This window comes from Ochotona curzoniae, unplaced genomic scaffold (assembly GCF_017591425.1).
Source record: "Ochotona curzoniae isolate NIBS_2020 unplaced genomic scaffold, NIBS_Ocur_1.0 contig_908, whole genome shotgun sequence".
NCBI lineage: Eukaryota > Metazoa > Chordata > Mammalia > Lagomorpha > Ochotonidae > Ochotona > Ochotona curzoniae.
The window spans coordinates 29,477,021-29,500,432 of record NW_024466607.1 but is presented as its reverse complement, the minus strand read 5'-3'; the positions used below and the strand labels follow the sequence as shown (position 1 = coordinate 29,500,432).

The following is a 23,412-nucleotide window of genomic DNA, read 5'->3' as shown; positions in this document are numbered from 1 at the left end:
GTTTTGTTATGTGATGCGCTATTGAGACTATTAAGTCTACATGTACCCTTGTTTGTGAAATTTTGTTTTTCAAATTACTAATGTATTAATAGACTTAAAAAACTCAGAAGTGGAGTTAAGTAATATACAGCTAGCAAGCAAAAGGCAAAGGAGCCCAACTTGTTTCACAATTTATTTTTACTCCAGCATTTTTTTTTTTCAGAAGATGAAATACAAGCAACTTCAATATTCAAAACATGATTATCAATATTATAAAAATAGAAGAACTCCTTTTAGGTTAGATCATGTCAAAATAAATGTTGTACAAATTGGCATAGACTAGGCTTTTTTTTTAGTTGTAAGGGACTACTATTTTTAGAAGTGGTCAGTTTCTGGGAATGAAAAGTTGCTTTTATCCAGTCGAAAAAGCAAGGCTTATTCATTTTACTGTCTGATCTGTTTTTAGTATCTTCCATATGCCAAGTACCATTGTGTTTTCCTAAATATACTAAGAAGTTTAGAACACTCTCTCTTGCCTTGGTGTAGCTGTAGAGTGCAAGTGTCTATTTGGAATTTCTCTTGTTACAAAGAACTCCAGGGACTCCAAAGGAAAATGACTGTTTAAACAAGACCTGAGAGCTAGTATCTCTCTTTGATGAAGTACCAGGAACCTTGGTTTTCAAGTCTGTCTGGTGCTGCCTTGATAGCCACCAAGGTCTCTGATAGAAGTAGCTGTGGCATGGGGCTAGCATGGTGGTATAACAGGCTAATCCTCTGTGTCCATGGCTCCAGCTCAAATACTGGCTGCTTTGCTTCCGATCTAGCTCCCTGCTTATAATCTGGGTGGGAAAGCAGCAGAGTATTGTCTAGGCATTTGAGCACAAGTACATGTGGGAGACCTGGAAAGAAGCTCCAGGCTCATGGTTTCCTCTTCGGTCAGCTCTGGCTGATGTAGCTATTTGGCAAGTAAACCAGTTAATAGAAGATCTCTCTAGACTCTTCCCTTCCCCTCGCCATGTCTCCCATTCCATCTCTCTCTATATATCTGCCTTTCAATTAGAAATAAAGACAATAAAAAGAGCTAGTTAGAGCACTTATAGGTGATCTCTTACTTGTTGGCAGGCCTGTAATTCCTTTATGTGATCTATTTTTCAGTTTGTAGTAATGACATTGTTACCCTGCCGCTGTGATTTCTTTGTGCCATGATTCATGTGGTTCACTTTTTTTTCTGTTTTTTTTTTTTTTTCCTCTTCCAAATGGGGCTTTTGAGTTTGTTAGGAAATGCTTTCCCCCCCTCCACAAAAGACTAATTTATTTCTGTCTTTTTTTTTCTTTTTTGGTGAAAATACAGATTTTGCTTTGAAGAGGTGACAATAATTTTGAAATACACTGGATAATGGGGAAAATTTAAATCAAACTACAATGACATGATATCTCAGCTGTGTTATTCGCAATGGCTTAGATGTCTACTAATGGCTCAGGTGTCTACTAATGGATGCATGAATAAACAAGATATGATAAAAACATGTGATGAAATATTATTTTGTATCACCTTAGAAAAAATTTTCAGCTCTTTTCAATAAGATAAATGAACCTACGAGCATATTGCCATGTAAAATAAAAAACTCTCATAAGAGCAAATACTGCAAAATTCCACATGTATCCAATCTCCCATGTTGTCAAACTCGAGGAAGCAAACAGCGTGGCATTGTTTGCCAGGAGAATGAGGAGAACTAGGTAGAGATTCAGTTACTCCAGACGAATAAGGTCTCCAACCCATGGTACAGCGTAGTACCTGTAGTTAATGAATGGTGTTGTGCAGTTCAACATTTAGAGCAGCTACTACATTAAAAGTTCATATCGTACACACACAACAAGAGGACACAAGGAATCTTTGAGAGGTGTTCAGATGGTGTTCTCGCCATCTGGAGAGGGAACCAAGAGGTGGAAGATTTTTCTGTCTCCTTCTCTCTGTAAATCTGCCTTTCCTGTAAAAATAATAAATCTTAAAAGGGATGGAGGAAGAAAAGAATAAATGAATGTGGGAGTGTTACGTAAGTAGATAGCACATTTGTTTTAATCTGTATGGTTGTAATGATTATCACACAGTGCTTGACAAATAACTAATGAAATAAATGAATAGACAATAAGTGACTCTAAAGTACTTTGTTTTTAAATTTTAATATGTAGTTAGGTATTTATTTGCTTGTAAGGAATGTTAAAGGTAGTTTTTCCCCCATTAATTCATAAGCACCATTAGGTATATATTTCTGAAAATTTAAGAAATTTATTGGAGTACAACTGATACACAAAGAAGTGTACATATTTAATGATTATGATTTGATAAGTTTGCACATACAAATACTTGTGGGACTATGACAGCAATGAAGATAGGAAATGCTTTTAATCTTATTGGATAAAATGAAAACAAGGAATTTACTTGTTCATGTCACTCTGCCTTTGTGGCTTTCCAATATAAATTAAAACCCAATTAATAGTACATGTTAGAAAACCACTTTGCCTTGAAACGTAAACACAATTACTGTAACATACAAGTTGCACTTTAGGAACTATTCTAATTAATAGTGAATCTTTTGAGTTATTGTACTCAAGTGTGGTTTGCTAAAGAGAGAATCTCATCAAATACATAGTGTCTGTTCCGGATTCCATTTGAAATTAAGATGTGTTCATCCATTTGCTCTTCCTGTGACACAGTATCCCAGATGGCCCAAGTTGAGTTAGTTGGACTTGGATGCTACAAGTCCAGTCAGTGTAGCGTGGACACTTCCCAGGTCTCCAGTTGGCTACCTCACCTTACAGCAGTTGATGAGATCCAGAGTGCGTGCCATGAGGGGAAATAGAAATGCTGGGGACCCACATCTCTTCACCAGGCCTGTTCCCAGTTGACCTACGATGTCTTGCCAGGCTCTCACACCCTAAGGTGCTGAACCAGTCACTCATGCATGACCACCTTGGGAGACATACTCAGACCATATCTGTATCATGTCTAAGCCACAGCACCAGGTGAAGGCTACTGACCTCAGAGAGTTACAACAGATTCCCTGAGGTGTTTTACAATAAATAATAATAAATTCTGTTATGTGCTTTAATTATTTAGAATGGAGTTTTGAGGAGCTTAGGTTATGTAATAGAAACTAACATTATTCCTAAAATAGTAACTTGTATTTTAAAATATCTTCAAGCTCATGAAAAGTTATAAGAGGTGCAACAAATTCATGTACCTGTCACTTCACTTTCCTGGACAAGGGGACTTGAGAAAGTTCATGGATAATTAAATTAAAGTGTGTTTATTTTTGATATAGGAAAACATTAAAATCCATATATTTTTTCACAACATGTATTATCTTCCATGAACGTTTTTTACGATTCCTCATATGCATAGATTTTAATTTTTGGGTGGGTTTTTGGGTGTTCTAGCATAAATGGCTCTTAATTCCCTTTGCCCACGGGCTGTTTAAGCACCTTTGCATCATTGTAGCACAGGGCCAGAATGAGGAAGTTCGCACCATTAAGTTTCTGTTCATCTAGTGATTTTAGTTTTTAGACTATATGTATTAGTCCGTTGTCATAGTTTCTTTAATACCTGCTTTCATTATGTATGTGTTTGTGTAGTTATCCTTCAAATTTTTGATTAAAAAATAGTATTAACAATGAGGTCCTTGTGTCCTGTGTTGGAGTGCTGGCATTCACATCCTGGGTTTCCTCTCAGTGCTGGCTTCCTGCTGATGTGCAGCCTAGAAGGCTGTAGCAGCGAAGTCACTGCCACCTGTGTGGGAGACCTGGCTTGAATTCCAGACTTTGGCATTGTCCAGTGTAGTCTGGGCTGTTGCAGCCATTCCAAGAGTGGACAAGTGGTCAGGAGCTCTGGCTGTCTCTCTTCCTTTCCAATAAAGTAAACATGAAAGATGAATAAGAATAAGGAATTGGCATAGGTTACATTTGCCTGGCTGATCGCCGGGTCTGATGTGTTTATAGAATACAGGCTGCTTAGGTTGGCTGTTCTTGTTTCTTATGAGTGTTCCCCCTCTTTCCCCCCATCTCTAGGCAGTTCAGCTGACCTCCAAAAGATGGCTCAACCTGCAGGAGTATCAGAGCAAGAAACTGATGTCTGACAATGGAGTGAGAGTGCAACGGTTCTTCGTGGCAGACACTGCCAGTGAAGCTCTTGAGGCTGCTAAAAGGCTCAGTAAGTGAATTTGTATCAGGCACAACATGCCCGTGGTAGCAGTAAATTCCTCTGTCATTCCTTGTTGTGGCTCAAGGGACAGATGCCGTGAGAGCATTGCATTGCCAAAGCAGACGAGTCCAGTTAGGAAAACGTGATTCTTTTATATGACATAGCAGTAGATGGGATGTCACTGTCTGCTATTTTATTCCGAGTTTGTAGTTGTTGTATCTCAGTTGTAGTTTAGCAGCTGGGACTAAGATGGTTATGGCTGAAAGGGGTAGTGTGGGGAAGCCCATGCATTGCAGGATGGGTTAACATCTCTTTAGAAACCTCTGAGAACCTGGGTGAGCTCCCTGTGAGTGGCAAGGGGAAGGGCACATGCTTTGTCCTCCCAGGTACTGGCTCTGTAACCTGGCCTACGAGTCTTCTCCTCTTCCTGGCTGTGGATCAGAGCTAACAGTGTTCGTCTCTGAGGCCTGCTGTGAGCCCCTCAGAGAAGCTGCTGTGCATTGTTGTGGTAGAAAGGCCACCTCGTTTTCCCCTCATCACAGGTTGAGGATTTAGGAATCAGATCCTGCTGCCTGCTTCTCCTTGACTGTGACTTCCAGTGCTAGGCAGGTTACCTTGTGGTCACTCTGGAGATATAATGGGAACCAATTAAGCATTTTTAAAGTTTGTGGTAGGCATAATAGGAAAAATGATAAGAGTAACCAGCATCGTGGTCTAAGGTTTAAACTTCCATCTACCACTCCATCACTCATATGGGAGCTGACTGAAGTCCTGGCTGTTCCACTTTTCATCCAGCTTGCTACTACAATGTCTGAAAAAGCAGTGACATGTGGTCTAAGTACCTGGAGCCCTGCACCCAACTGGAAGACCTTCCAGGCTTGAGGCTTCAACCTAGTTTAGGCCATGTCATTATAGTCACTTGGGGAATCAGTCAGCAGATGGAAGTTTTCTCTGACATTGCCTTTCAGAAAATACGTTTTTTAAAGATTAATTAATTTTTATTAAAAGGCAGAGATAAAGATTATTCATCTGCTGATTCACTCCCGAAATTACTGCACTGCCCAGTGCTGAGCCGATCTGAAGCCAGGAACCTGGAGCATCATTTGGGTCTCCCTTGTGGATGCAGGGTCCTAAGGCTTTGGCCGTCCTTGACTGCTGTCCCAGGCCACAAGCGGGAGCTGGATGGGAAGTGGAGCAGCTGAGACAGGAACCAGCATTTATAAGGGATCCTGACACTTGCAAGGTGCAGATCTAACCATTGAGCCATCATACCTTGCCCATACATACATCTTTTTAAAAAGAAAAAAAAAAGTAAAAAGAAATGCGTGAAATTAATTTAGTCATATCTGAACCATAGTTCAGCATGTAACTGATAAATTTAAAAGTATCATGGGACATTTTAGATTCTTTTTCTGCCCAAATTTTAACAACCCCAGTCTATATTTTACAAGCAGTGCATGTCTTTTCAAACGATTATATTTTTGTTTGTGTGAGTAACGTCTGTATTTGAAAGGCACAGTGAAAGGGAGGGAGAGTCAGATGTTCCATCCACTCATTTTCTCCTCAAGTGGTCGCAATGAAAGGGGCTGGCTCAGTGTGAAAGCAGAAGCCTGGCACTCCTTGTGGTTCTGCCCCATGGGTAATAGGGACCCGAGCACTCGGATCATCTTCTGTTACTTTCCCAGGCTCATTTGCAGGGAACTGGATCAGAAGCAGAGCTTCCATGCATTTGAAGCAGCACACTGATATGTGATATTGGCATCACAAGCTGTGGCTTAACCCGCCATATTATCCCATTCAAGGTACTCTGCTGACTTGTGGCGCGGGGCTGCTGTGTGGGGCAGTACAGATCTGGGCCACCAGAGGGATTTGCATGGGCGTTCTTTGTTTGATCATTTGGACTGCAGTTGTTTCTCAGCAAAAACAACAGAAGATCTGCTCACTGGTCTTGTTCAGGTTCCTGTAGTAATGGTTCCGAGTGTGACATGGAGGCTGGCTATATTTTGCAGTATTTTCTATTTTCTATTTTTTTTTATGAATAAGTGTTGAAGTACCTGCTGATCGTTATTGTTTTGTTTCTACCAGCTGCCAATAGTCCGAATATCTTCTCTGTTATATCCACTGAGATGCGTATTTATTATTTCTTTGGGCCAGTATTTATTGACAACCTCACATTGGGCAGCTTGGATACTTCTGTGAAAGTTTAGAGAATTGTCTTTCTTCTTAGTATTTTCATTCTGAAAATAAACTGATGATTTTAAGATGTTAAACCAGCAATTGAGAGCAACTTCTATTTTAAGGAATTATCAAAGTCAGTTTTTATAGTGAGGATGGGGAACAGCCCTAAACATGGAGGAGAGCTCCAGGTTTAATAAACTGAGTACCTTTTCACAAACAAATATCATTTTTGTTTTAGACTCTTGTGATCTGGACAAAGGATGATGAGAGCTAGGAAATGGAATCTTGAAATTGCTTTTTGATTTTTGTTTTTCTGATTCTTGCCTTTCCTTTATTTTGTATTTATTTGAAAGAAAGAAAGAGAAATTTCTTTCTTCTGCTGATTGACTCTCCAAATTCCCACAGCAGATGGGGTTGGCCAGGCCAAGGTTAGGAACCCGAAACTCTACCTGGGTCTCCCACCTGTGTGTTAGCACTCAATTATTTGAGACATCACTTATTATTTCCCAAGATATAGATTAGCAGGAAGCTAGGTGGGGAAGTGTTGCCAAGGATTGAAGCTAGGCATTTCTTATGGGGTACAGTTATTCCAGGCAAGATCTTAACCATTTTGCTGTACACCCACCCAAAGGATCCTTTTTTAGGGAATTCTGAAAGAAATTGTGGTTTCTCCCCTGCTTCTACCCTGTTGAAGCATAGTGTAGCTCAGAAGGCTGGCCTTTCAGATTTTCCTAGACACGTGGACTTCGTGAACTAATTGGCATCTTAGTCATGAGTTTATTGGTGTTGGAGACTATATATCATGGTTTTAAGATAGCTGCTGTTTTTAAGATTTAGTTTATTTATTTATTTAATATTTTTATTTATTGAAAGGGAGCCCAGAAGAGAAAGAGATCTTTATTTTCTATCCGGTCTTCATAATGGCCAGAGCTGATTGAGCCCAAAGCCAGCAACCAGGAGCTTCATCTGGGTCTATCATGTGGGTGGCAGGGAGTCAAGCATTGGTCCATCATCTGTGGCTTTTCCAGGTGCATCAGTAGGTGTCTCCATCTGAATCATGACAGCCAGGACTCGAATGGGACAGGCATCTTTAGGAGCTCCTTAATTCACTGCACCACAACACTGGCCCCGTTATGGTAGTCTCTGCCGTGGACAAACTTGGTAGTATGGTGTTACTATAGTGCGACTGAAACAGTGGAAGGAAAAATCAAGACAGTAAAGTTAGCTTAAATTAAAAGAGATGAAAGCTGAGCAAGGCTAATACATTGTAAAGGAACTCATTCTGGTCTTTGAGTGGTTTCAAAGGAATTGAGAAAATCAAAGCAAGGAATTGAGAATGCAGCTGTGTGTATGTGCACCCCCGGACACTTTGATCTGGCGTACTTGGAATGTTCTCTGGGACTGTATGGCCAAAAGAAGGCCTCCCTGGAATTCTGCTTCAAGCTGAATGGCAATGGAGGGAACTAATCCAGGCACCTCATTTCCCAAGTAGTGGATTTATCTTCCCTTCCTCCATGAGCTGTTTTGTAGACAGAAAATGTCCTCTGATTTCTGTTGCTGAGTAGCTTTGATCTGAATCTCACAGAATTAGAGGAGGTATTGGTACCAGTTCTTACTGTTTAGAGGTGCAATGAGTGGATAGTAAAGATGAAAACACGTGTGTGCACAACACGGAGGCTCCCTGGAGAGAGCAGAGCAGCAAGAATCTGGCCAAACACAACGGTGCTAATGTTCTTGTCACTGCACGACGCGCCAAAACCAACAGCTGCACTGTGGTCTTACCACATAGACTCGAGGCACAGATAAAAGCTGAATGATATGCTTATCCTCCTGCTTGCCCCCAAAACGGAACCTAACCCCTATAAACAGGATACTCTATTGGGAAGACTCCGTAAGATGTCTGTGGTGCATTGTTAAGCTCTGTCTTGGTCATCAGTGGCATCTAATTCTGGGTGATTCACTGCTGTCATGATTTACATTCTCAGCAGATCAGACATAGGATCGTCAATATCTTGCATTCCTCTGTTAGGAATATAGTGTAACTTATTTATGATGGAAATTTGTTTTATTTATTTCTTTTTGTTTTACTTATATTACAAATTCTTGATGAATTTTATAAATTTGTATGTATTATGAAATAAAGAACTTTTGCAAAATATCATGAATTTTTTTTTTTTAAATATTTATTCATTTTTATTACAGAGTCAGGTATAGAGAGAGGAGGAGAGACAGAGAGGAAGATCTTCCGTCCGATGTTTCTCTCCCCAAGTGAGCCGCAATGGCTGATGCTACTCCGATCCGAAGCCAGGAACCAGGAACTTCTTCCAGGTCTCCCACACAGGTGCAGGATCCCAAAGCCTTGGGTCATCCTCGACTGCTTTCCCAGTCCACAAGCAGGGAGCTGGATGGGAAGTGGAGCTGCTGGGATTAGAACCGGCACCCATGTGGGATCCCGGGGTGTTTAAGGTGAGGACTTTAGCCACTAGGCCACGCCACCGGGCCCATGAAATTCTGATATTAGCAGTATTCATGATTTCCAGTGTAATCTCTGTGTGGGTTATCTCGCAGGTCAGTTTGTGTGTGTGCGTCTGAATCATATTCCTGGTTTTCTGTTGGCCATCTGGGTCTCTCACCTAAAGTGGACCTTACTGCCTTTTGGTCACTTCCTATCTTCCCCTTCTCCTTTTTCCACTTGCTGACTCAGCTGAAATGTATCCATGACCTCTTTAATGTATCTGTTATGTATCGTATTTGGTCAGTTGCCAAATTGTCATTGCTGGTACTGTGTTATTATTTGATAAACAGAGAAACAGGCAAGATGAAGTTAAAAAATACTGCCAAGGTTGTACAGCTAATAATCAACAAAGATGGGATTTGAACCCAGCCACGTTAGATTTAATCTCCTCTCCTTGCATTTTCTTCTTTACTAACTTGATGATGATGTTCTCGGGAGATTGTTATGTGTAAGTCAGCATTTTCAAGATGGGAAATGCGTATTAATTAAATTAGAAGATTGGATTAAGAGTAGATGTGGCAGTCTGAGGTGCAATTTATAGAAACTGTGTGATCTGCAGATATTTTCTTAATGGTTCATTTTGTTATATCTCTGTGGGCAATGGAACCTACTGTTGTATCATTATGGAAAGCTTGTAAATTTAAACAAAATGGGCACTACAAGACACAATTCATAGTGATAAGATATTGATTGAAATCCTAATTTTCTTGCACAAAAATTGGTGTAGTTCTGATTGGGTAATTTGGTTTATTTTTGCAATAGTTCATAAGAGCTATTTTTTGTAATCATTATTTCCTTTGCATATACTTGTTTATGAGGCTTATTAATTACATACTTTTCTCTTATTCTGGACTAAGATTAATTAATGCAATCAACAGATAATTAGAGAATACCTCCTGTGTGATTGACTAGTTTTCATATTACCTTCTAAATTCTCTTTGAGGATGAACGAAGGAATATGTCTCTTATATAATTCACAAGTGCTAAGTTAAAAGGATATTTGAAAACAAGCATATATATAACATTTGTTTGAATACAAAGAGCCCTGGACTACTATTTCATGGTTTTTGGAATGTGCACTATTTATTAATGGTTATATTTATGTTGACATGAGGCCACTAACATTTGATTAAGCAAGGAAATTCTGTTTCAGAAGCTCAGTTTGTAATTTTTTTTCACCAGAAAAGAAAATTGAAGTAGGAAAAAAATAAATCAATCCTTTCTAAGTTAATGGCGTGCATTTTAAAATGAAGATAAGGGGTTTTCATCAAACTTTACTAGCTTTGGATTGCTTTCAGCTGTAGTATGTTTTCAAGTGGTCAGTATGATGTTACTCTTTATTTCATATAATCACATCCTAAAAGCCTAGTATAATGCTTAACACTATCAAGAAGATGTTTTATGTAAAAAGGGAGCTGTTAGCCTCTGGATGGCTGACTGACATGTTCTATTAATCCAACAGGCAATTAAATACATCACAAGCCTCCTCAATTCTTGTGCTTTGTCATGTCATATTATAAAAGGTCTTGCATCCTTTCTGCTGAAGTGATGGTCATTTTGGTCATGTAATGACGGGGAAGAATAACATTGATTTCTGTGAAGTAAGTCTTGTTATTAGCAGCCCGCTGTTTTGAATCTGGAATGAATAATGCCAAGATACTACTAGGTTATGGCACTTGTGGTTTGTCAGGGTTGAAGCAGTGCCTGCCTTCTGGGAAGGGCACTGGAGTCTGCCCCAGACAGGTAGTTCCTGTGATTTGATTGTGCTTGGCTGCTTGTACACCTTCTGTTTTCTTTCCTATTTTCTCAGTCCAATTCTCTTGTTTTCTTGATAGTTGCATGAACCTCCCAATAGCTTTTCTGTAATTCGTTCATGCTTATTTCGGCTGCAGTTCATTTCTGTTTGCCACTAAAAACCCTGACTCATCCAAATGGAATGTGCTTTTCTTAGGGTTTCAGATGTAGTAAGTGTCCCCAAAATATTACTATTATTTAGAAAATAGTAATGATATTACTATTACTGGAAAATCTTGATGGGATATTGTTTGCTTGCCAATGCTCCAAGGAGCATCTGGGTTGAAGTGAATGGTTTTTTGCAACTCTGTATTAAAAGAAGACCCCCAGTCACTCCCAAGTTGTAGCTTTTAATAACATTTTCTGTTGTGTCTGTTTTTATAAATAGCCAAGCCCTCTTCTTTTCAAATGTTCTTTTCTAGAAATTATTTCTCTGATTTCCCTTTAGAATTTCTCTGCACTAGTGTATGTTTTCCCTGATTGTTTTATGGTATTCACAGACTAGAAGCAGCAGGAGAGCTGAGAGTGACGGCCAAGATGAGGGTAGGTTGTGGGCAGGCTGGCTTTGGGGAGGGTGGATGTAGCTTCCTTGTAGTTTCCTCAGAAACAATAAGAACAGTGCTTTGAAAGCCAATGCCATGACTTCAAATGTAGCAGGAATAGAAAGTGAGGATTAATTTTTCCTCTCACGTTTTAATTAATGAGAGTAATAATGGTGGTATTGTACCTTTGAGCCAGTCCCATGTGCTCAGCATACTACCAAGCATTCAATCTCATCTCAGGGAATCTTCCTTCCTTTAGAGAAAAGGGAAGAAGGGCATCCCATCAGTATTGCTGGTCTCAGATCATCCTATTTTCAGCATTATGTATCCATGATTGCTGATGTACTTTCATTGTGTCAGTCATTTGTGGAGTTGTGCATGAACCTGTTATGAAGGCAGCTTTGTTTCAGTTGAACAAGAAACTGGTGTTGGCACATGGTCACATTCTCCTGGTCATTGCTGGGGGTTATTTTTCCTTGGCATTTTCCACTTACTCTGAGTGATGGCTTAGTATTCTTGATGTCCTGAAAGTTCCTTACACAGGTGTAAATGCAGAAAAGCTTGGCCTGAATTATGTGGCATAGACGCCTGATCCTTGAGGTTCTTTTGTCTGGATCTATTGGCCCTCATCAGGAAATCTTACACACAAAGAGATGAATCACTTCTTGATGAAATGAATTTGCTTATTATTTCGATTCTGGAAAATACAGAAAAATAGAAAGAATGAGAAGTCTCCCTTAATCCAGTTACTCAGAGGGTACGTTTATTTTTTAGGGTGAACATTCTTCTTGCCATTTTTGTTAAATATTCGTTCATTCGTGCATGCATCAATATTAATTTCAGTTGCTCCAGTAATACAATTGAGGGGCCTAAGTTGTGGTGCAATGGGATAAGCTGCCTCTGCCATACTGACATTCCATATCATCATGTCAGTTTGAGTCCTGGCTGCTGCATTTTTTCACCCAGTTCCCTATAAATGCACCTGCAAAGTAGTGGAGGATGACCCAAGTAGGAGGGCTCTTGCCCACTTATGTGGGAGACACAGATTGAGTTGTGGGCTACTGGCTTCAACCTGTGCCAGCCATGGCCATTGTGGCCATTTGGGGACTCAACCAGCAAATGGAAGGCACTCGTTTCTTGTTTATCCTCTCCCCACGTTCACTCCCTCTCTCTGTTGCTCTGTCAACTAACTAAATAAATATTTCAAAATAATGCAATTGAAAGAGAGTAAGCTTATTTATAAGTTTGGGAAGGTATCTGGTATACAATTTTGTTAGAAAGTTTTGTTTTAATATCACTCTCTGTTATACCAGGAGCGCTAGTCATGGAGGGAAGACCTAAGAAGTATTGCATGTGGAGATTTTGCACAAATGCCGTTTCTTCTGCTTGCCTTCTGTTAGCTAAAACTCAGCACATGATCTCAGGTAGTAGGGAGGCTGAAAGACAGAATGTTATTGCAAGCTTAGGAAATAGAAGGAGTGGATTTGGTGACTATCTAGGAATCATCTGACAGAGGCAGCACTTGAAATCTTGAAGACATTTGTGTCTTAGTGTCAGGGCTGGTAACAGTGGGTAGGCCTCAGAGACCACACAGATCGCTCATCTCAGCTGTGCGAATGCCAATAGCTGCCAATTCACTTGACATTAATATTAGGAATAATCATGTGTACCTTAAAGAGCGATTCAGATAAAATAAGACCACACACACACGTCACTACTTTTTCTTATCCAATAGATTTGATTTAAACCCACAGTAGCTTACTCAGTCAGCTTTTACGCCACAGAGCCACCACCTCCCCTTTGGCATACTTTTCTTCCTTTCTGCATCTTTCCCAGAATGTGGCCACGTCAGTTTCCTTTTTGCTTTGGACCATGCTTTATTCTCAGCAATACATCTTGTTACACAGTGGTGATAATACTAGAGTTGACCTTGAGTTTAAATCAGCCCCATGTTAGCTGGATGACTTGGCAATTTACTGAACCTCTGGAATCCTCACTTTCTGACCGTTTAGGGGGTATATGGTAGTTTACTAATATTTAATTTCCAAGGGACCCTTAAGAATTGAAAAAAAGGTTACATAATTTATAAAATTTAGTCAGGTTATATATTATAATGTCTTGATAATGGGTGCCTGGGATCATAATGCCTGTTATTGCCACTCATCTATCATGGCCCAGTTTAACTGTCCTCTCTTCAGTGACGTCTTCCAGTAGACATAGTGTCTGTGGTTTAGGATGGGAGGATATGGAAGTTTGTAGCCAAGCTCTGTCTTTATTAGCAGTGTTTGAGCTTCTTTAGGGGCTCTGTTTACTCGTCTGTAAGATATGAGGAGTCACACACATCCACACCAGCAGAAGCTAGAGCATTCATCTGGATCCCCTACATGGGTGGCAGGGGCCTAAACACTTGGGCTGTCCTCTTCTGCTTTTCTCAGGCCCTTAGCAGGGAGCTGCCTTGGAATTGGCACAGCTGGAAATTGATCCAGTGCCTGTATGGCATGCTGACTTCATAGGAGGTGGCTTTACCTGTTCCATTTTAGGAGAAGGTACAATAGGTAAGTCTTAGCTCAATGGGACATTGAAAAGGAATGTGTCATCTTTGTGGCATCGCCTGCTGCCAGCCTTGTGGTTGAATTTAGTGCAGGGTTTGTCTCAGGCTAGTCCTCCTATTTAGCGCCATTTAACAGCCTTGTTCAAAATGTGGGGTAGTTAGATGCAGCCTTGCTGGGAATGAATGTACATGGATAAAAACATTTACCTTCTGCCAGGGTCATTCTCAGTTCCTGCAGGTTGCATTAACAAAAACCCCCTGGTCTGTGCAGCCTTTTGTTCTGTTGACACTGATGAGCTCTACTTTCAGTTTTAGGATCTTTAGGTGTGTGCTCATTTCAGTTGAAAAGTGCCCCAAATATGCTTCGTTTCAGTGCCATAGGCTCATGTGTGTGTGTGTGTGTGTGTGTGCGCGCGCGCATGCGTGTTAGATAGAGAGAGAGAAATTAATTTTATCCTTGACAGAGTGCTATGTCAGGGAGGCCTTAAAGCACCTGCTTGTTATATCACCTTTGCCTATTGAATGTGAATTCATTTAACAATTAGTACCTGAAATGCATCAGGCACTGAGGTTGGTTGGGCATGGGGATGTCTGAGGATGGTGGGAGAGAAGCTGCATTAGCACGTAGGGCTACGGGAGTGACAGGGCATACCTAGGTGTCTTCAGCCCATGGGTTGAATGGGATGCTAATTCCTCAGGGATGATGAGTAGTCAGGGAAAGCTTTCTGGAAGAAAATTGCGTTTTCTCTTAGACTCATTAAATCTGGTGCATTTAATGAATCAAATGTGTTATGATCCTGGAATAGAAACTTTGGCTGTGTTTTCCTCTGATCCCCTAGACAGCAACCACAAGCTTCTCTTTGTTGATCGGTCGGGACGCTTCTGAGTACCTGCCAGTAGTTCATCAGGTGAAGGAGTTGGGATGTTCACTAACAAAATATGTGAAAAGGATGTGCACATCAGAAATACAGGGTCTACAGGAGGGCCAGGTAACTTCCTCATGGTAGCAGTGTGTGTTTGTCATCTTGATGTCTAAGACAAGCTTGCCCTGTTTTTACCTTAGCATGTTTCTTTTCCTTTTTCAAGCAGAAAAATATATTTCAATAGGCTTTTGTTTACACATGCCTTTATGAAATATTTACTGTGTGTATGTGAGAAGTGGTAGAAAACAGTTTCTAACGTATTCTGAGAACACAGTGTATATTTAATAAATGCTGCTAAGTGCATTGCCTGCTTTGTCTTATTGAATCCTCATGAGGTCTTTCTAAGTCATCATCTCCATCTCTAGTTCAAAGGAATCCTCTAAGAGGCCCTAGGATGGTAGCAACTACTTAACACCATGGCTAAAACATCATTTGGGATGTTTTCATTCCATATCGGAGTGCCTGAGTTGGATCCTGACTTCTTCACTTGAAACTCAGCTTCCTGCCTCTGTCTATCTTGTTAGGCAGAGGGTATTGGCTCAAGTACATGGGTCCCTTCCATCCTGTAGCGATACCTGAACTTTATCCTGGTCGTACTCTGGCTGCATCAGCTGTTTGGTGAATGAGTTAGTTGATGGATGATGTCTTTGTCTTTCAAAATCTAATTTACAGCATTTACAGCAATAGAGGCTCTTTAAATGGGAGAGAAATGTTGTGGTACAGCTGTGGACAGCTGAGGAAGTTGCTGCTTGCCACATTGGCTTTCTACTTTGGGGTGTGGATGTCAGTCCTGGCCACTCTGCTTTTGATGTACCTTCCTTCTAATACACTTGTGAAGGCAGTGCCTAAAGGCCCAAATGTTTGTGTCCTTCCCATTCTGTGGGAGACCAGGATGAAGTTCCTGATTCTTGGTTCAGTCTGGCCTACACCTGGCTGTTTCAGTTCTTGAAGAGTAAACATAACTCTTTTAAAAACAACAACAAAATGAAGCCTTAAGAGGCACACACTAAATATTACATCCAATAGACAAAGGTGACTTAATAAGTAGGTGTTTTAAATCCTCCCTTGCATACCACTCTGTCAAAGGTAGAATTTTTGTGTCTTACAAAAATGAGCATGACAAATTCAGTGTCAAGGAATCCTGATAGCATCTAGAGTGGTGCTTATGACAATGCTTATTTGCATAGCTTTCTCCCCTCAGTTTAATTCAGAGCAATTTAGGATTGGGTGGACTACCCACCAAGATCTTCCCTTCTTGCTTGAGGCTTGTCTCATGTCCTGGCTGTCCACCTGGGGTTGGTGTTATTAAATCCAATCTCTGACGAGTCCGGCTGCCTCCCAGTCCTCTGTTGGGAACAATGCCAGCAGCACCCATTAGCTGAACAAGGAACTGGGTCTGTTGTGTTTCACATTACAAAGGTGTTCTTGATATAGAAACACATCCGCTATCATGATTCAGTGCCTTTTAACTTCACAGTGGCTGGAGTTTAAAGGGGTCTTTTGTGAACATTGAAGTCCCTGAAGAAGGTGGTTAGCTTAAATTTTCCACTCGGGCCCAAAGTATGGAACTCTGATGACGCAGAGTGACAGTTTTCATTGCCTCTGTTTTAACTCCTGTAACAAGGAGCTTGCTGTTTCATAGCAACCCAGATCACCTTAGATTTTTAGCTTTCTCTGACTTAAGTAATTTTTTGGGAGGGGAGCAATGTCTTAATGGATACTGATAATTGAGGTATAGTTTCTTTTGAAAAGATCAATATAGCTAAACGTTGTTGTAATTTTCTCTGGTTTTGATGAGATTAGGTTCAATTAACATGTTTTTCAGGAAGTCCCTTTTGAACATTTTATTTAAAAACTGTATCAGTAGTTGATAAAAATCATGTATAACTTTGCTTTCTTGGGCATTTTTACTTTCTGTTTTTCAGTAATAGTCCTTTACATTTTGTTTTTCACATATCAGGAAAATACCAGATCAAGAGTCTTATTTTCTGAAGCTTTGGGTACCATTCATTTAATACCCAGTAACTTACTCAGAAATGTTTCAATATTTGAATTTAACAAGAATACAGACTATGAACAAATCGACAGGAAATTTGCTGACTGCGTATAAGAAATATCATGATGAAAATAAACAGGCATCATGGTAAAATCTTGGAGCATTTAGGGTAGTGAAGGAGAGGGTGATTTTAAGAAATATTTAAAGATGAGATTAAATGGAAACAGAGGAGAATTGAGGGTAGACGTATCAGGAGGCCCTGGAGACTGTGAATTGGAATTACATTTATCAATTTAAGAAACAGAAAGAAGACCTTGGTGAGATTTAAGCTAAGGAAAGGGCAGTATAGTGAGAAGTGCAATATAAGACATCCCAGATTACATGGAGCTTTATAGGATAAGGATTTGAGATATGGCTGTGATGTGCAGCGCTTATGTTTCTTTTTTTTTTTGCTGGATCCTTGTGGGATCCTGTTTAGCTTTTCCCAGTTCGTTTTCCACTTCTCTAATTTATGTCTTGAATAACTGGGAGGACTCATTCTTCAGACCATTTTGGGAATTCTGGTTGACTTAATATTGGGTAAATACCCATCTATAGATGTGTGATGTCCCTGGATATTTTTGTAGCATGAATAATTTGCTTTAAATATTTTGACTTCATTTCTCTGTGAAATCGGGATAATAATTTATGAATGTTAGGAGGAGTTATTATTTGAGACATTGTATAAAAACCTATTACATGAGATGCTGGATTCCCTTCTCCTCCTGACCAGTGAGTTTCCAGGACTAGATTCACACTGGTTTCTTTTTTCTCATTTGTTGAATCTTACACCCTTGCATGTGACTGTGATGAACAGTTATTTGTGGATAAAGTATCAGGTTTCCAACAGCTTATAACTCTGCCCTGGACTGTTGACTGCTTCTGTGTTCTAAACTCCTTTCTTCTACATGTTCATCATGAGTTCTTGGGCTTTAAGTTTACCTACCATTGAGAGGAGGTATAAATATTTTTTCTATTAGCCTTGCTGTGTATGTTCTCATTATGTTAATTGTAGGAACTCGTTGTATTGGGTTAACATCATTAGATCAATTTAAGCGGCTCTATTAATAATAATAAAGTCTTGACAACAGCTAGCTGCCTTATTATTGCTGTTCCTATCTACAGATTTCCTCCTGAATTCTCTTGATTTGTGACCTTAAATGTAGGTCAGAAACAATTGGTAAGTCTGTGTCACAATGAACTTGTAAAGGATAGTTTGACATAGATTTCTATAATTTATTCTTTGTGATTTTTCTTTGGCTATTAGTATGCTCTATTTGATAAATTTAATGCCTTCTGCAAAAAGGACTTTGATAGTTTGAAATGTAATACTTTTAAATCTGAAACCCTTGAGATTAAAAAATAAATTGGGAAGGGGTGTGGCATCATGGTGTAGCAGGCTAATCCTCTGCTCTGTGGCATCAGCATCTCCTATAGGAGCTAGTTCATGTCCCAGTTGCTCTATACTCCATTTCTTTGCTTAAGACCTGGGGATGTGGTGGAGAATGGCTCAGGTTCTTGAGACCCTGCACCCACATGGAGAACTGCAAGAAGCTCCTGGATCACAGCTTCAGATCAACTTAGCTCTGGCCATTGTGGCGACTTAGGGAACCGGTGGATAGAAGTCTTTCTGTCTTGGGCCTAGTGCTATGGCCTAGTGGCTAAGGTCCTTGCCCTGAACAAGCTGGGATACCAAATGGGCACTGGTTCTAATCCCAGCAACCCCATTCCCATCCAGCTCCCTGCTTGTGGCCTGGGAAAGCAGTCAAGGATGGCCCAAGGCCTTGGGACCCTGCACCCGCATGGAAAACCTGGAAGAGCTCCTGGCTCCTGGCTTCGGATCGTTACAGCACCAGCCATTGTAGTCACTTGGGGAGTAAATCATCAGTTGGAAGATCTTTCTGTCTCTCCTCCTCTCTCTCTATGTATCTGACTTTCCAATAAAAATAAATAAATCTTAAAAAAAAGAAGTCTGTCTTTATCTCTCATTCGTTCTGTACAATCTGCTCTTCAATGAAAATAAATCTTTAAAAAAATGGTTTTTGGTGTTAGTTATTTGGACTGCAGAAAGAGAGAGAAATGGAGACTCCGTATGCCCACAGTAGCTTGGGCTAGACCAGGGTAACGTCAGGAGCTGGAAAGGTAGCAGCGTTTGAACTATTTGAGCTGCGGCTTGCTGCCTTTCAGAGTGTTGGCAGGAATCTTGATTGAAAACCGAGCTGAGATTCAAACCTAAGCATTGCAGTATGGTATGTGGGTGTCCCAAGTAGCACCCCAGTTACTGTGTCCAGTGCCTGCCCACCAGGGAGTGTTTCCTTTCTTTTCTGTCATCCTGTGTTGGCCAGTAGCTCTTTTTTTTTGTTACTGCTTCCAACGTGCGTCTCTCTGCTGTAGTTCTGAAATTTCTCTGTATTTAGTTTGTTCTATGTTCTGTTTGTGCTCTTGATTTATTAAATGTCTGAGATCATCCTTTCTCTGGGATGTGAGGAAAGGCTCTGGGCAGTCATCCTAGGAGATCTAAAACAGCCCCACAGGTATACTTCTTGTTCATTGCATTCCAGCAGCTGATGAGAGATCAATAAATGTACATCACTGGTGTATATTATGCACTTTTCCAGGAAAACAAGTCTGTGTTCAATAGGCTAAATAGGAAAAGAGGCATTTTTCGGTTGACATATCTCTATAACTATAAATAATTCTAAGTGTTTTTTCCTTTTTTTTTTTTTTTTTTAAAGAAAGTTCTTTTAATGTCTGAAGTCTTGAGCAGTCAATATCTTTTCCTTTTGGAAGGATGTGAACCTTTGTAGGATGTGGAAATAATTTAAAGAATACTTAACACTCTGAAAAAAACCTTGCCCTGAAAAGCTAAACCCTTTCTGACTTAGAAATTTCTCACCAGTTGCACTGTCTTTAAGATTGGTAATATAAAATTGCCTCATCCTCATTTCTGGACTTACACAGGGCACTATACACATTACACTATAATGTTCTATAGAACATTATACAATTTTTTAAGTTATGAATTTTATTCATTTTTATGTATAATTTTTTTCATGATATATTGTATTGACAGAGGTATGAAATAGACCCAGTGAGCTTAGCAGACTTAAGCAAGATGTTACAATGGCAGATAGACCTGTTCTTGACATTGTAGGAGCAGGATAGGAAACACATGGAGGCCCATTTGCTACCATATGTGCAAAAAAATGTTTTATAAATGCATATATGAAGCTAACATTCCACTGAATAATGTAAAATATATGCTAAAGAGAATGCATTATCTTACCTTGAACAACACTCCTTTATTAAAACCTGGAGGCTGGGCATGGATTTTGTGTCCCAGGACAATGTGGAGTTCAGTGTATGAACATATAGCCACAGACTGCCTCTTTTCCTTCTCAGTTCCGTCTTTGACTTTAAGATTCCCACATTCCTGTGCATATTCAGATCTGGCCACCTGTTCTTCAAATATACATCCTTTGAGGTTTAGAAATATACATTGAAGGCACCACGTATTCTCTCGGATGGCATAATTGGAAAAGAGGCTGACATTGGACCATTTGAGTGGATGCTTGGGGGAAATGTCCATGGTGCGAGATGTATCAGCTCTGTACGGTCCCTTTGGCTGGATGACCTCTCATCCAATCCTGTGGCGAAGTCTGATTGTGAGGACAGTGGTGGGTTGGTTTCAGATGGATTGTGCGGCTGCTTCAATCACATTATTAGTCAGTTTAATGAAACTCATTCTTTGCTCCTTTATTCATTATGTGTTTATTATATGTAGATAGTTGGTGTGGAGATAGTATTGACATAAGGCATCTCCTGCGAGGGGCTGGGGATTCTCAGGGGAGATGATAGAAGATTAGCAACTAAGTAGTTCTAAATTAACGTCCTGACATTATCAATGTTATGAAGAAAATGAGTATGTGGTTGTATACTGATGGAAGGGGAGGAGTGATACCAGTGGTCAGGGGAGGATTCTTTCTGGAAATGACACTGTGATGTGAAGGATATGATGTTGAGCAACCAAAAGCACACTAAGGGAGAAGTGTTCTTATGAGTTGAAATACATGGGCATGATGTGATGGCTTCATGGGTTAGAAAGACAGTTGTAGAGACTGGGGAGAGGATAGATCAGTGAGTGGAAGGAGATGGGATTAAAGAGGCCCTGGTGTTTGGATTTTTGTCCCAATAGGATCTATTGGATGTTTTTAACAAGAAGGTGGTACTAGCACCTCCTGATGCAATCTGCAGTGAAAACGGGCTGTCCGTATTTAATCATTCGACCCATGTTAAATGAATCCTCCTGCTGCATACTGCTGATCTCTCATAACAGTTGAATGTCACATATGTTTTGTGGGCATTTTGAGGACTTACGCATTAGTGCAATTGGCAAGTAGTGTGAAAAAGGTGGCAATGTATTTATCAAATTTCATGTCTCTTGCTAAAAAATATAGAACCAAGAGAGCTCTCAATATAAATATAGGCTTGCTCTTGCTGTTGGTTATTTCATAACTATTCGTAGGTGCCAAATGTCTTCATCTTCACGTAATTTATAGTAATGTAAGTAATATGTTGGAGGCTAACAAATCAAAATCTCATTTTAGATATGTGACACTAATGTTATGTTGACTTATTGTTTCGTGTGTTAGATTTCTGGTAAAATTGCTGAGCCACCTTTTTGAAACTGGTAAAAGGAAGAAACAATAGGAATATCAGCTATTCAGCGGTATGACTTTTTTTGATGGGAGATTACTAATATATTCTTAATTGCGTAACTGCCTCAATTTAGGTACTCTCAGTGTGAGATTATTTTGATAGCAAAGGACTTCTTAGAAGTAACAGTTTTTTAGAAAACAAAGATAGACCAAGTTGAGTTTTTATTTATTATTATGATTTGTTTACTGTTAAGAAGATCTCCCCTACAACAAGCAGATGTGAAATGTAGAGGCAGCTGCATGAAATTTTCATCTTTATACCCAGTATTGGAAATCCTGGCTGAGGTTTATTGTGTATTATGGAAAATGAGATGATCTTTTGCTAGTCTGCGCAGCTGTGTAAAATGGAATGATGACATATTCTCCTGTCTCCAAGTGACCATCTGTTTTGATGAAATTTGACAGGTAATTTATTAATTTTAGGAGGCTTGTTTTAGTGGAATTTTGGCAAATGCGAATGTAGTGGCACTATGGGAAAACAATGTAAAGCTCTGGATTTTTTTTTTTAGGCCTTTCTAAATATCTGGGATGTTTTACAGTGAGTAAAATTATTTTCTAAAAGAATGATACGCTAGGGTGCTGGAGTGTGGGCGTCAGTGATACATTTGACAGTCTTTCATTTGGTTTTGGCCATATTCAGGAATGTTAATATTGCATCGAAGAGTTTTTTTTTTTTTTTTTGTTTTTAGCTTTTCCTCTTCCATTACTATTGCCGTTTTCCTTTTGTCTCTTTAACGTAAAAATTAACCCCCCCCACCCCTGCTAGTCCATTATTCTCTCTCTCTGCTTTTCAAATAAACAAAACGTTAAAATATATGTATATGTTAAACATGAAAAAGAAGTGTTGGATTGCTTTTAAAGCTTTGTCTCCTTCTATTTCAGCTGTCACTGCATTTTGCTAGGGTCTTCCTGGCCTCTTTATAAATCTTGGAGGAGATATCAGCTCTTTTTCACATTCGTTTGTCACTTTTAAGGTTTCACTGAATTACCTGGACTGAATGCAGAAGGAAGGAAATGCCATAGTTATTATGCTGACTGCAGACACAGTGTGGGAATTCTTTATGATGTGCCTTTCTTCCTGTGTTAATTCTTTATTCCATTGCACTTAGCGAGTCAGGATAGCCTTGTTTTTTTCCTCAAGTAGATGAGATGGCTGGAAATAGTCATGCTCGTTTTCATGGAGAAGTTTGAATGTTTTCTAGGTAAATTATAATGCTGAGTGAGTGGCTATGAACATCATCTCTTCTGCTCTGCCTCTCTGCCTTTCTGCCACTGGGTGGTGGATGCCAGGAGGCGTCATCCTTATTAGCTCAGTCCTCCTGTTTGTAAAAATGGACTTTGGGACATTTTGTCCTGTCATTCATTGGCATAGCATTAGAGAAGTGGGGCAGCAGCTTGTATTGTGGCATTGTGGGTAAAGCCACTCTTGAAACAACAGCATCCCACGTGGGTCCTGGTTCATGTCCTGGCTGCTGCTCATCTGAGCCAGCTTTGTGCTCAGCCTGGAAAGCCCAAATGCTTGGGCTACTGCATACCTGGGGAGACCTGGAATAAGCTGGATTCTGGCTGCAGGCTTCGACCTGGCCCAACCCTAGCTGAAATAACCATTTGCGGAAAGAACCTGCAAATGGAAGATTTCTTTCTGTCCTTCTGTTTCTCTTCTTTTCTATGTGTAAGTTTGATTTTCAAATCAACCAATCAATATTTTAAAAATAGAGACTGGAAGGCAGCATGGATAGTGGCTGATCCCACAGAGCCTATAGCTGCATCTGCCTTATCACTTGTGAGACTCCTGTAAGAAAGCTCATAAAAGATAGAATTAAAAGATGACTTTTTTTTTGGAGGTACAAATAGCGAATTAATCTGATAGTAAGGATGGAATATGTACTTCGGTAAGAATGAAATATGCTATCTTGAGAATGAAGTACCAAGAGTAACATGGAGTTCCCTGTAGTTGCCAGCATTGTATGGGTAGAGAA

At 39.9% G+C, this 23,412-nt stretch overlaps 1 protein-coding gene across 1 annotated transcript in view; it reads left to right on the top strand.

Moving 5' to 3' along the window:
• The window catches only part of SUCLG2 (succinate-CoA ligase GDP-forming subunit beta), a 261,484-nt gene that overhangs the window by 59,921 nt on the left and 178,151 nt on the right, over positions 1-23,412 (top strand). The window contains exon 2 of the mRNA XM_040994784.1: positions 4,045-4,186. Coding sequence (XP_040850718.1) covers positions 4,045-4,186 — 142 coding nt within the window. The remainder of the gene's footprint in view (positions 1-4,044; positions 4,187-23,412) is intronic.